Raw genomic sequence first — 14,694 nt, forward strand, 5'->3', positions numbered from 1 at the left:
TGTCTGCAGAAAATCTGGTAGTGAACTGAATTAGCAGTATGGGCTGATGGTTTGTTTTGCTCTGAATTAAATATGTGAATGGAAGCAAAGCAATATTTCCATCGAGGGGGCATGCAAGACCCCAGAGAGACTGAGCATGGGAGTGGTTGAGCAAAGCTTGTCACAGTGTAAATTATGTTGCTCATTTTTGCTGCTAAAGCACTGCCACGGATGTGGTTACCTCCTGGCGTGACAATGGAAAACCATTTTTGCCTTTCTCTTTCATCATCAAATTCTGCATGCTTTTCAGATGAATGGAATAGCTACTTGTAAGAATTTCCAATTTTTTTCTTTGATAAACATCAAAATTTATCAAATAAGGATAGACATGGATACACAGATGAACGAAGAGATATACGAGACAGATAAAGGGATAAATAGATAGATATGTATCGCAGCGAGGGTTAGCCGAGCCCTCTCTCCCCACTCTGCCAATCAGAATGCTCACTACTGTGGCCAGGATGTGATGTCATCGATTAAACCACGCCCATATGATGAAAAATATTGTGCAAATTTTCTTTACTGTTTCCTGCGTGATGTGAGCATGCATGCGTGCTCAGTAATGGATACATTTCCAAGCTCCCATGTTATACCAGCTTGAATTCAGCAATAGATTAACTTTTGGACCACTAATGGTAAAATCATCTGGCTTAATAATAGTGTAGCATTAGCTAGTTCATCGTGACGTTCCTGTAGTGTAGCATCTCTGTCTCTTGTTCCATATTCATTGATCACTTCACCCCTCGTCTATCAATTTGTATCCTTGTACTCAACGAGGCGGGGCACGTAGCACCGGTCTACCTACATGTGCTTGTGGAGTTTTTTGTTTTCTTGATATCTGTGGAGTGAAGGGGGTTGCATTGTGATCACGCAAAAAAGACGGCCTATGTTGAGAGAGCTGTTTTTTAGCCTCAGTGCATGTTTGTGTTAAGTGACTTAAGTTTGCGTTTACGAGTATGTTTACTTGTTCTTTGTCGGAAGGGATGTGTTGGGTGTTGGAGATGATGGCGATATGGACTTGGGAGTGCATGTTTGTGATTTAGTTATAATAGTAAATATTTTGTGGAGCCGAGAAGGGTCTGTGTAGTGACTAAGTGTTATTTTAATGACTTTCCATTTTCAGTTCTCTTTGTACTGATGCCGTTGTTTATTCTACTGATAAGTTCCGGGAGCCTCTTGATAGTGTATTGTGTTTGTGGGAGAGGCGAAATTGTTTATGTCTGTCACTGTTTTATGAAGCATGCAATCTCAGATGTAAAATCTTTGTTGTAATGTCTTCTTTCGCCCATTGGAATGAGGTGTTTGTCTGCGTTGTCCCAATGTTGAACTCTGTAACATGCCATGGGTATATTTTTAGTGTGCTGAAACGTTGTTCAATTTCTTCAATGAATTTTATCCAGTCAGCTCTCTTGTCGTCTGTGTATGTGAGGCGATATCCCTCGGGTTCTATTTTGATAATGATGAGATGATCTGTACCAAATTTAGCTTCTGTTCGCCGAAGTCGTGTTGAGTGCAAGCGTTGGCGAACAGAATATGATGTCTGTGGAAGATGGTGTGGGGTTTACCAGGGGTGGGATGTATTTCTATTCTGAGGTATTACTAAGAATGCACACACTTTTGAGTTGTGAAACACTGTATTCTCAAATCCCATTACACCAGGTTTTAGTAAATCATATAACTAAGATATGACAAATCATATCAAACCAGATTTTGGTGACTCATATCATCTCAGGCTTTAGCAGATCATAACGCACCAGGTTTTAGCGAATCATATCGCATCAGATTATAATATATAATATGACACCAGGTTTTAGTAAGTCACATCATAACAAGTTGAACGTAAATCATATCACATCGTTTTAGTAAATCACATCACACCAGGTTTTAGTAAATCATATCATACCAGGTTTTAGCAAATCATATCGTACCAAGATCTGTCACAGTTCTGAGACTGTATAGAAGATCTACTGATGGCATGTGTGTGGGTGGAAGGAGGTCGGGACTTGTACCCAGTTGGTCATAATTCACTCAGCCGATTGGCAGGAATGGCAGGTGTTGGTGGCGTGGTAAAAGGACTGCGTTGAAGTCAGAAGGATGGCGGTGTTGGTGGAAGAGTGAAAAGAAGTGGGATAAAAAAAAAAAAATCTACTAAAGGCAGCAGCATGTGATAGTGGTGGTGATAGTGATGGTCAGGAATGGTGGAGAACGGAGAGTGGGGCTGAGGAAGGATTGTGCTGGCGAACGGTGGCGAGAAATGGTGGACTATGGGGGATCTGGGTGAGGAAGAATAATGTTCATGTGGAAAAAAAATGTAGTTTAACTAAAGATTGCATGATGGTGAAGGAAAGAGGATTTAGATAGTGGTGATGAAGAGACAGGAACGGGAATTACAAAAAGAGGGATGGTGGTAGAGAAGGCAGAATGTTGGTGGTCGGGGTGAAGAAATGTGATGAAGGAAGAATGATGAGGATGCTGTTGCTTTTGCTTTTGGTTGTATACAAATCTGTGTCTACATTATGAGTGCCAGTGCAAGAACTGTAGTCCAGGAACATTAGGTCTGACCTGGAAAAATTCCAAACAAGCTAATTATACCAGGATTCTCTTAACATGCACTCTTAACAACATACTAAAAGTTCCCTGGAATCTGAGTCAGGGAAAACCCTAAAATCCAAGATGGTCCCCATGATGTCATTTGAGTCATTGAAACTGTTGACAAATTCATATTATCACACACGTATCATAAGTTAATGTGTATTACATCAAAATATATATTTTCGACCACAAGGAATTCATTTATTTACATTATTAAGACTTTCAGGCATTATTTCTATGACAAATCTATATAATATCAATATATCTGGTGGCCCCAAAATAATATGGCTTGAATTAAGTGTTTGATGACATTTTCTGTCAGTCTGTGGAGGAAGTTTCTCTAATCAAACAATTGAACAAGAGTTAATCCTTTAAGATTCCGATGAAGATTTTGATTGTCATTTCAAATCCAACCTCAGAGATTCCGATGACGTTTTTAATCATCATTTTAAGAAACTTTTGGAAAATATTCACCATAAATCGCGTTTACACATCATAAGAAAGAGACTTGAATGTGACGTCACGGAATGGTTGCTCTATGCGTGGCGGATACTGCAGACATGGTCAGACTCATGGCTTTGTTTCTTTATTACTTTATTCTTGGCGAATATTATTCTACAGCAAGGTATAAATTTTGGAGTTTTGCCTAACTTCAACTCGTCGCTTCGACTTTTTATTTTCTTTGTTTTCTTTTTTTGAACATACTGTAATAAAGTATAAACATTCAGCTTCAAAATAACACCACAACCAGCATCCTATCATGAAAAGTGTAGCCTGTTTACACTGACTGATAAAAAAAAAAAAAGATTGCAGAGCAAATGTGCGGCCGAAACTAAAATAAAATTGTGTATCTCTTTCCTTTCGTTTTACCGCACAATAAAATGCAAAATTTACCATAACCTATATATCATTGTAAAAGGTAATTTAAGGTAGCTTTGCATGGTTTAAACTAGACTTACTTATGTTTATTATTATTATTTTTTTGTCTAATATTTTTCTACGGCAAGGTATAAAATTTTTGGATTCACCTAACTTCAACTCGTCATTTTGACATTTCATTTTCTTTGATCTCCTTTTTTGAACATACAACGATAAAGTACAACTATTCAGCTTTAAAATGACACCACAACCAACATTCTATCAAGAAGAGTGTATTTACACAGAGGGATCAAAGAAAAATATCGCACCATGGAGATGTGGATCAGCGTGAGAGTGGTCGATTCTAGCAGAGACAAAATGTGCCCGGCCCAGGGGCTGTACTTACAAAACCTACATCATAGTTAGGTGAAAGTCAGAAATGTGAGACTTTAGAAGCTGGTCATAACAAAGTCGAGACTTTGTTATGTCGAAGTCAAAAGATGCTGAGGTAGCTGTTTGCTATGTGTAGCACTTGCGAGTTTTGAAAATTGAAGAAACACACACACACATACACACACACACAGCAGAGAAATGACGTAACAAAAAATCTAAAATTACTATAATGTATTTTTTAAATGTTTTCGGCAAAAATCAACTGTTAATGTCAAGTTTTGGAATTATTTATTTATCACACTGTTTTACTGTGGACGAGGACATGTTGCCTCACCACACCATCCCGTAAACAAACAACACCACCGCCACCAGCAGCATGGAGAACTCCAACAGTACGATTGAGAAACGAACAGGTGGTCGTCACCACTACAGAGTTGCATTTTTCCAGTTGCAAGGTAATGCAACATTAAAATAACTTTCGTTTCTGACGTTATAGTCTCGTTTCTGGCCGTTGGTCTTGTTAGGGACTCCCGCACCAAATTTGTCATAAAAATTATGTCTGTACGGTCCAAGCGGTATCTCTCTTCCAGTTTTGCATCACTTAACTCATTAAGCACATCTTTCCTGCCACGAGAACGTCTTGGTTGACGGTGGCTCATTTGTTTTGGTGCGGTGGCCTTGTTTAACTCGCCCCGTCCCGACCACTTTTTCACCACTGGTACCCCCCAATCCCGACCATTTTTGGACCCAAATTTTTTTTGCTAAAACTTTCGCTTTTGGTCAGAAACAATCACAATCACCAAGAAAGTGTTCACCGGGGTCCATAAGTGGCCTAAACAGGTATACCTTCGTCACACCTGGTACCGTGTTCTCTGTAGGTGGTCTGAGGCTCTCATGTTTTCTATGGTATTATAAGTCTGGGAAACCAATGAAAGTAAGTAGATATGTATTTATTACAAACATAAAAACATGTGATACAAGAGTAAATTGGATTTTATACAAAAATAGAGCTGAAATAAGCATTGTACCATCGTGTGAACCGAGCAAAATCGGCCAGACTGGTCACGATGAATCGCTAACATTCCTGAATCATGATACATATCATTTTTTCTACTTACATAATACATCTCCAATAACATTATACCATTTTACATTTTATTGAACTGTTTTTACGTATTCACAGGCCTTTCGATAACATTTAGTGTAATGTTAGCGCTTATTTATGTAGTGAGTGAACTCGCTGTGACTGTTGTTTCAACTCGTATTGTGTTTTTTCAACTTACATAACACTTTCCTAATAACATTATACACTTTTCCACTTTTGAGAACTGTTTTGAGATAGTTTCAGGCCTTATGTAAATATTTAGCGTAATAATAGCGCATAATAACACAGACGGTGAAGTCGCTATGACTACTATTTCAACTTACAACCTATTTTTGTCCTTATATAATAATTCTCCACTAACATTGCACATGTTTCCACGTGATATATTTGATATCAGATAATTGGAGACCTTACTATTCTACTGAGCGTCATATTATCGCATATTTACACAGTGAGTGTTATCGCGATATCATTTGTTTCATCTTACACTAGTATTCAACTTATAAATTACTTTCCTACTAACATTACACCCTTTTCCACTTTATATCATTCCTATCACATACTTACTGACCAGAATGTTCTACTGAGCGTAATATTTTCGCAGATTTACACAGTGGGTGTGCTCGTGACATCAATTGTTACAACTTACACTATTTTTCAACTTATACGTTATTTTCCTGCTAACATTACACCCGTTTCCACTTTATATTCTTGCTATCACATATTTACTGACCAGAGTGTTATACTGAGCATCATATTTTCGCAGATTTACACAGTGGGTGCAGTTTTGATATCACTTCTTTCAACTTACACTATTTCTCAACTTATACATTACTTTCCTGAAAACATTACACCCATTTCAACTTTATATAAGACTTAGCACATACTGACTGGCCTTACCATTATACTGAGCGTCATATCGCCATCCCACACGGTTTCAGTAGTGTAGGAAGTTATGGTACTCTCTGAAACATGGCTGAAGGCACAACGCAACATTGCACTCTACACACTCGTACCTTGTGTCTTTTCTTTGAGTGGCTGGTCTGACTGTCGAGTGCTTGCATACATGGCAGCGGCGCTGGGGTTTACGACGGTTTGGTTCGGAAGGGACTGTGCTAGGATAGTGGCGTCCTGCGAGGCGTAGGGGAGTCTGGGCAGCCATGGGGGTGTGGGTGCGGTGTGTGGGTCTGTCCTGGGCATGCCTGGCGATTATTTCACGTGCCAGCTCCCTCACAAACCCCTCAAAGGTCTCTGATACTCCTGTTGTCATGGCGTGCAGGTAGTGTGCGTTTAGGACCGTGATGTCGAGCAAGTGAAAAAAGAGCTTTTTGTACCACTTCATCGTGGTCCTGGCACAGTCAACACCGGAAATCATCGAGTCTGACTGATCCACTTGCCTCATGTTCAGATTATAGTCCAGTACAGACTCGGGTTTCCAGACGTTGCGCGTCCTCTCGCTACAGTGATCAAAGGAGTCTGTGCAGTGCATCAGGGGGCTGTGTACAGTTGATAGGAGGGAAACTTCCCTGTTGTGGTTCCACAGGGTGGCAAGGATGTTATTTGCCTGGAAGAAAACCACCTCGTTCTTGTCAAGTTTCCTCCCTATCTTGACCATATGGCGACGGTTTCCTTTGACTGTACCACAGACTCCGGTGTCATGTTGGTGGAGGAACCTAGCGAGAAGAGGGCTAGTGTACCAGTTGTCCAGGTACAACACATGACCACGATGAAGGTACTCCTCTATCATTGTCTTCACCACGGCCCCTGAGAGTCCTATACTACGATCTTCTGTTATATCTGTCTGTGCGCCCGTGTACAAGACTATGTCTTGCACATAACCAGTCTTACAGTCACACATAACAAAGATCTTGAACCTGAAACGGTGTCTCTTGCTGGGTATGTACTGGTGAAAGGAAATATTGCCTCTCCACAACACAAGACTCTCGTCTATGACGAGGTCTCTGTAAGGATAAAATGAGGAGCGGAACATTTCCCGTAAATGATCAAATACCAGCCTACTTCTCCTCATTTTATCAGTGTTATTTGCATTAGCTGGATCTTCTGCATCAAAAAAGTGGAGGCGGCCGAGAATCTACTGAAATCTGTTACGACTCATCACCTTTCCAAAGAAAGGTGTGAGGATCATTGGGTCAGTTGTCCAGTATGCACGAATTTGGTTTTTTCTTACCACACTCATCAAGGGAACCAGGGCAAAAAATAAGAACATCTCAGAAATTGTCACAGGATAGTCATATTGCTGGGAATGCCTGCTCGTTGTTCCCAAACGTTCACTTTCACGGCGCTGTGTTCGTGAAAATATGTTTGTCTGTTCCACTATGCGCCCCACAAACGCCTCCCCAAAGAACAAGTAGAAAAAATCCACCCTAGTGGAACCCGCATGCACATCTGGAGCCGTGCAACCAGACTGCCACTCCTCAGTGAAATGGTGAATGATGGGAGTAAAATTACTCCCATCTTCCCAGTTCTACGAGACACCACCGTCTCCAGCCACGTCCCCATCGTCGCCTTCAGGGTGGGGAGGTGAGGGTGGTGGGGGAGGTTGGGGAGGTGGAGAGCGGCGCCTTTCATCACTCGCACTTCTCTTCCCTCTCCCTTTTCCTTTACCCTTTCCTTTCCCTTTCCTTCCTTTCCCCACATCCTGGGGCTGTGGGGAGGAAGTTTGGGAATATTGTGGGGCGAAAGACGTGCTGGGGAGTGGCTCCACCTCCTCTCCCCTAGGCCTACGTGCACCACGTGCTCATGCTGCCTCCCTCACACCACTTTCCCTTTCACCCCACACTCCCGCCACACCACTTTCCCTTTCACCCTGCACTCCCGCCACACCACTTTCCCTTTCACCCCGCACTCCCACCACACCACTTTCGACTTCCCCAGACAAAACACTTGGACCATACCTTATTTGTCTTCTCGCCCCACCTTCTGATCCTCGGGGTGAGATTTTCTCCTTCCCCAACCACGAGGCGATATCACGTCCTAAGCCGCCGTCATCGTCATCGTCCTCATCCTCGTACTCATCAGAATCGGGATGGAGAGAGGTCCGTGCAGGTGGTTGGGGTGCAGGCTGGCCTTCCCTTGCCTTACGATATGTCACATACCACTTTTTCCGGGGCGAAGGGACCTCCTCATCACTGCTTGTTATTTCTTCCTCTGGCTGGACGTAATCTTGATCCACCACATCATCATCAAGTGGAGAATCACTATCTCCAGTGAAGGCCTCCAGGGCAGATGCTATTTCGTCATCTGAGAGACCTTTACGCGCCATGTCTGACCTGGGTCACTGCTAACAGGTGAGTGACCGAGACAAGGGCGAGCGCGGGTCACGCGGGGTCTGGGACGCTGCCCGCCTGGCAGCAGGTAGGGGAGGCTTGGGTAGGTGGGCGAAACGAAAATCTCGTGCGAATTTTGAAAATTGTGGAAATTATGAACCTTGCAATTGCAGGATGTTAAAGTACATCGACGGGATTGGCAGTGACAAAACGTGAGGACGTGGAAGAACGTCGACGGGACGCCGCGGGTTAACGTTATGATGGAGCCATTAGCCGCGTCCTAAGCGCTGTACCAACTCAGGAGGTGTCTTTAGCATTGATTCAGGTTAGGTCGAATATGAGGAATTATGACTCACTCCTGTGAATTTAGGACAGACTTTCACCTTGAGACGCAGTCTTAGTGTTTTATAAGTACGGGCACAGAAACCTGATAGGGTTAATGTGGTTACTGATGACTTCCGGAGGCATGACACATGGTAGAGGGATAACTGAGTTCCTTGACAAATTGGATGCATTCTTTGTGCTATACTATCCTAGTCTGTGATTCATTGGAAGGATTCACAGGAGTCCATGCCACATCATCTGAACAATCCAAAGGCCTACGGCCAGTAGTGAAGCCAGAGATGCATAAGACTGTAAATTTTTTGCTCAATGGCTGGTGTATCATTCAACCTTTGCCTATGCTGATTGTGTATCTCCTATCTCAAGCTCAACTGACAAGGTTGATGGAAATGAAGTAAACTGTGATAAAGACTTTGCCATTGGCATGACTGCAGCATGTAGTGAAGAGGGCAAATGCCTGGCTGATGTAAGTTTTAGTTGCAAATATCGGGTGTCCACTATATCTAGGTCAACAAACACCATCAAAGCACAAGGGCAAGATGCTGTAGTCAATCCAACAGTTCTTTTCATGTGCAGAACATGTGTTATCAAAGATTCCACAGAGATGGGAGAGTACTTACGCTACGAGCTGGCCCAGCAACATCCCTCACTGTTTGATAAAGGGTCAATAAGAAAGCCAATAAAAATTTAGCAGGGACATATCCCAAAAAAGTTAGTGCCAGTACTCGAATTCCAGAGATTGCTCAGTTTGTGTTAGATGGGGGACACCTTCTCCACACCGTGCTATGGCCAGTTATGCTACCTAAGAAGAAGTGTGTGACACATATGTAGCCTATGTAACACATCATTATGGTAAGGAGTCAGTTGTGGTATTTGATGGATACAGTGACTCCCTGACAACCAAAGCTGCAGAGCAACAGCGCCGTGCTTTGCACTGTACATCTGCTGATATACTGTTTGAAAGGTCCATGAAAGTTGCTACTACTCAGAAAGCTTTCCTACATAATAAGAAAAACGTCTCGAGTTATCAACTTCCTTACACTGGGCCTTCAAAACAGTGGGATTGTAGTGAAACAACATAGGGCTGATGCTGATCCTCTGGTAGTCTCAACGGCACTCAAGTATGAGTGAAGAGACTGAGAGGCCATTTATTCTAGCTGGAAAGGACACAGACATTTTGGTGATGCTGGTGTCACTGTTCTCCCCAAATGCAAATATCCAGATACTCTGCAGCCGAAACCCAGTGCAACTCTACAGTATTCAGGCAATACAATCAGCCATCATCAGTGTCAAGCACCACCTCATGTTTGTGCATGCTGTTGCTGGCTGTGACACAACCTCTGCCATCCACATGAAAGGGGAACTAATAGTTCTAGATGTTATCAGCTCTGGTGAAGATTGTACTGTACTGGAAACCTTTCATTTACCAAACAGTATCCATGAAGAAATATCAAGAACTGAGGAAGCTTTTATCCTGCAGTTATATGGATCAAAGAGAGCAAAGTCACCGGATGAACAGCACCACATCACGTAAAGTTGATCAGTCAGTAAAACATCTTGGTCTCTCTGTGTTTAAGATAGAATCCCTGCCGCCTACAAGTGCATCAGCCAAACTTTATTCATACTGCGCCTGTCACACTGTGCAACAGTAGATCGGCTATGAAATACCTCCCTTGGAATGAGGTTGGAAAATGACAGCAATTCTCACATTGGCAGCCATAGAGACAGGTAAGGCAGTTGCCCCACCCAGAGTGCTGCGTATGATCCACTGTGGCTGCAAAACTGGATGTGGTAGGAATTGCAGCTGCCGAAAAAGGGGGTTAAACTGTTCATTTATATGCAGTTACTTTTACGGACTTCATGGTCCAACATCCAGGTTAATTCAGATGCGCCTGGAGTTTTGAAAATTAAGTACAGTAAGTGTTATGTAACCTATGTAGAGTGTAAGGAAATTCACAGACATTATACACCTGACAGCTTTATTCATACAAGTCCACTGGATGAGCACCGACAATCATGTAATGATGAACATAATTGAAAGCATTTGTGTCATGACAACCTAATTAAACAATGGCGTTGTGATTACATTTCCACATTCTATAAAAATTATAAGTAGTAAATGTTTTCAGTGTTGTACATTAACTGTTATTCCATTTTTTTTTTTTTTTACATGAACAATGTATCAGTTGTCTTACTTTACTTTGTTTAATTTACTGTACATACTGAATAATTGTTTTGACATATTTTAAATTGTATTTTTACACCAGAATAATGACATTTCACTCATCTTCCCGCTTAAAAGTGCCTGCAGGGAATTTTAGCGTTTGTAAATAAATTCCACGTGCCAAAAAAAAAAACTATATATATATATATATGAATTACACACCACTGTTTGATCACTGATGCAGAGTTATGGATTCTTCAATGCTATCTATAAGAAATCATCATTATGGCCACCATCTTGAATTTCAAGGTTTTCCTGTTCTGGGAATCCAGGGACTTTTAGTACGTTATCTAGAGCCCCACTCTGCGTGAATCCTGAAGAAAAATAATCAACTTGTTAGGAATTTTTTCCAGCTTTTGGTTAAATTATTTTGACCTAATGTTCTTGGACTTCTGACAGACATTAGCTATGTATGATGTGCTTAATCTTCCCATGGACCTGTCTTTTCTCGTAATTTAATTCAGCTAACGCCAGACAATTACATACATATTCAGCTGCTAATAAGCCACACGAGCATGAGGGTGCTAATGCTGGTACCGATAAACCTCTCATATTCGGGACAATAATTCTAGTATTCTAGTGCAGTTGAGGTTAAGCGATCTTATTCAGATGACACTGAAACAGGCCTGAGAGTGTTGTTGGAGCAATCATCGTAATTCATTGGAGGCAACTAGTATCAGCTAACAACAACAGCAGTAACACCACTTACAGCAGCAACTAAAACAACAACAGTAACGACGACTGCAGCGACAACTCCCAGCTCCCTCAGCGCTTCCTTCCTTCCCTCTCTCTCTCTCTCTCTCATCTTATTATTGCAACGAATGTGTCCCTTCTTTATTCATACCTACATAGAGTCCATATCTGGCGGAAACATAGCTTCCCAGCAATGTAATATCCCGACCCGCTATTGTACACACACAGGTGGTCCTATTGTTGAGTAGAGAAGTCCTAATGTGGTGTCACCAGTATACAAGAAGCTGCTACCCCGTTACACAACATCCCTTATCTCTCTCCCTCGTCCCCAAAAGGAGGGCGGTATACTATAGGGGTAGAACACCTTCGTCCTAGAATCGATCAGTTTCATGTTCAAAAGAGAATGAGACCAGAACAACTAATGGTTCTCAATATATGTCAAGATTGTGCTTCTAACTATAAAATCATTATCTACACAACTGGCACTATAAATCTCGAGAATGGCATACCAAGTTTGTCGGTGGCACTTGAAGTTTAAACAGAGTATTTGTCTTCCACATTTTTCCCTGGGCATACGAGGACAATAGATCCTTTAAAAATGTGACGTGCAACTCATACTTAGCAAACACCCAGTTTATGTTTTTCATGCATGCAAACTTTACCAACAAACAGGCCATCGAGTCTGGATTTCACACTGGTAATTTAATATGGGTTATATACATGCTTATCAACAGCACAGGACCACTGTGATAGATAAGAGTTTTTTTCTGGACAGTATAATTCAGTTGTACATTCTCTCTCTCTCTCTCTCTCTCTCTAGTCGGCATTGCTGTTGATTTAATGAATGTGATTAAGAAACAGCTGACATTTTTCTATTTGGTAACGTATTCAGACTAATACGTTTTTTGCAGCTCATTGTCATTTCGGTTTCTTTGTATTCTCTCTCCACGCTGTTCAGCATCATTCTGGGCACGATATATTTTGCCATCCTGTCATTTTCCCGTGTTCTGTTGCAGTTTAGATCCATCTGTGTCCCTTTGTACTCACCCTGAACACATCCTCATCCCATATTCTTGCCACGTTCTGTTATGCCAACCTGGACAACAATGTCGCCTCACAATTGCTTTAGCTTATCACAGCAGAGCTCCAGCCAAATAATCATCGAACAACCAAGCCACAGGGTCCACACACACACACACACACAAACACACACACACAGTCATCTCTCCCGCCGCAACTGCTAAACTCAATCCACAATTGCCATGCATCTGTCGAATAGTATATTTCTAAGTACAAACACCACACACACACACACACACACACACACACACACACACAGTCATCTCTCCCGCCGCAACTGCTAAACTCAATCCACAATTGCCATGCACCTGTCGAATAGTATATTTCTAAGTACAAACACCTAAGGAAAATCGTGAAGAAATTCAGTTTATAAAATATATATATATATATATATATATATATATATATATATATATATATATATATTTTTTTTTTTTTTTTTATTTTCGGAAAAATTCGATCAACAAATCTCCACCAAATTTGGCTAAGTTTAAAAATATGTAGCAAGCGGGCAAGAAAATTATTAAAATGACCGATAAATTGGTACAATATACCAAGCGGGTATCAAAAGTTTTTCACTTATTACAAAAATATGTGCAAAATCACCTTAAATTTTACAAATTTTGCTTTCATACCGTCAATTCTTGTTGCTATTAGATGCTTCAAAAAATTATTATTGAAAATATACCTCATCCACCAAGTCTGGTAAGTCTCACTCAAGCGGAATGAACTAGTCCAAATTTATCAAGAACATACTAGAAGGGACGTCACCAGAGTTAGAAGCATACCCTCCTCCTCGTCATCATCAATAGGCTAAGATAATCCATTTGAGAACATTGGAGTCTCTCGTTCTTTTTCAAAACGGACCTTTTTGCTGTTCTGGCGAAGCCTAGCATTCTCTAAATTTAATCGCTCCTGCTTGCACAGTTCCTACTCCACCCCTGTCCCTCATATATACTTTGTGAAGCACCTGAAATGGCCATATCTACTTCTGCTTGTTAAACGTAAATTCTTTTGTTTTCGTCTTTCCCCTTATCCAGGAAACTGTCTTTTGATCTCTCCACGCGACACCCGACATAATCTTTTCCAATCGCCTCTAGGCACTCATAAGCTTACCTTCCAAGGATATAACTCTTTGAATCAAGTGACGTCTTGTAAGTTCTATATTTTTTATCTTCACACAGTAATATTTACTTTACCAATGACTTCAAACAAAACAGGATAGATATGGACTTCCTTAACTTCTTCAGTAAAATGAGATATTTCTCAAGTTAAATGAAATGTCTACAGGTAGGAAAAACAAAGAAAAACAGCATATAAAATGGTTGCGTAGTTTTTGCCTCAGACTCATCTGAACGTGAAACCCGATGGACTGCAGGCTTAAGCTGTCCTTCTGCAGTCCACCCCTCATCGTTAGGGAACTTGGAAGGAGCTAAAGGACGTTAGTGAATTCCAGGACCCCAGTTATATCGGGGTCACTCAGGGACGTACCTAGAGATTGGGGGGCCCGGGGGGCTAGGTTCTTTGCCGGGTCCCGCTTCTTGAGGGGGGCCCCGCAAAGAACCTAGCCCCCTTCATTCTCAAAACTTATCTAATATCTCAGCCGTGATTGTCGGATGATAAATATATATATAAATATTTAAATATTAATAAGAAAGCTTATAAATTTTTAAGGCTTTTTTGCCCCCCCCCCTTCAATTGGGGGCCCGGGGGGGCAGTTTCAAACAGCCTCCCCTCCCCCCCGCCCCCCTCAGGTACGTCACTGGGGTCACCACGGGAAGGCGTCCCTCTGCAGGCACCATTGGAATTGTAACAAGAAACAATAACCACAATGTAACTACCACGAACTCCGCTAAAAGTTTTCGTATTTGTTGACTATAACCCACGGTAGTTATTTTACCTTAACGTTGCCTAGATTTTTTACTTCTTCCTGTTTCTTGTATGCAGCTCAGTGGTAGGATAAAACAATACTAAATCCCTACATACTTTGCAAAGCAATTTTTTGGAGCCTAGGTGAAATGCTGGTAATTTTAGGACAAACTAAAAATAATATGGCCCTTCTACTCCTACACAACAATTCT

At 41.5% G+C, this 14,694-nt stretch overlaps 1 protein-coding gene across 1 annotated transcript in view; it reads left to right on the top strand.

The window, feature by feature from the left end:
• The first annotated feature begins 10,307 nt into the window (after window positions 1–10,307).
• The window catches only part of LOC145395235 (protein GVQW3-like), a 32,590-nt gene continuing 28,203 nt past the window's right edge, over window positions 10,308–14,694 (top strand). The window contains exon 1 of the mRNA XM_080268925.1: window positions 10,308–10,344. Within this exon, the coding sequence (XP_080125051.1) occupies window positions 10,308–10,344 (37 nt within the window). The remainder of the gene's footprint in view (window positions 10,345–14,694) is intronic.

The sequence above is a fragment of the Coenobita brevimanus genome, chromosome 30, assembly GCF_032717465.1.
Source record: "Coenobita brevimanus isolate Jiangsu-jjx chromosome 30, ASM3271746v2, whole genome shotgun sequence".
NCBI lineage: Eukaryota > Metazoa > Arthropoda > Malacostraca > Decapoda > Coenobitidae > Coenobita > Coenobita brevimanus.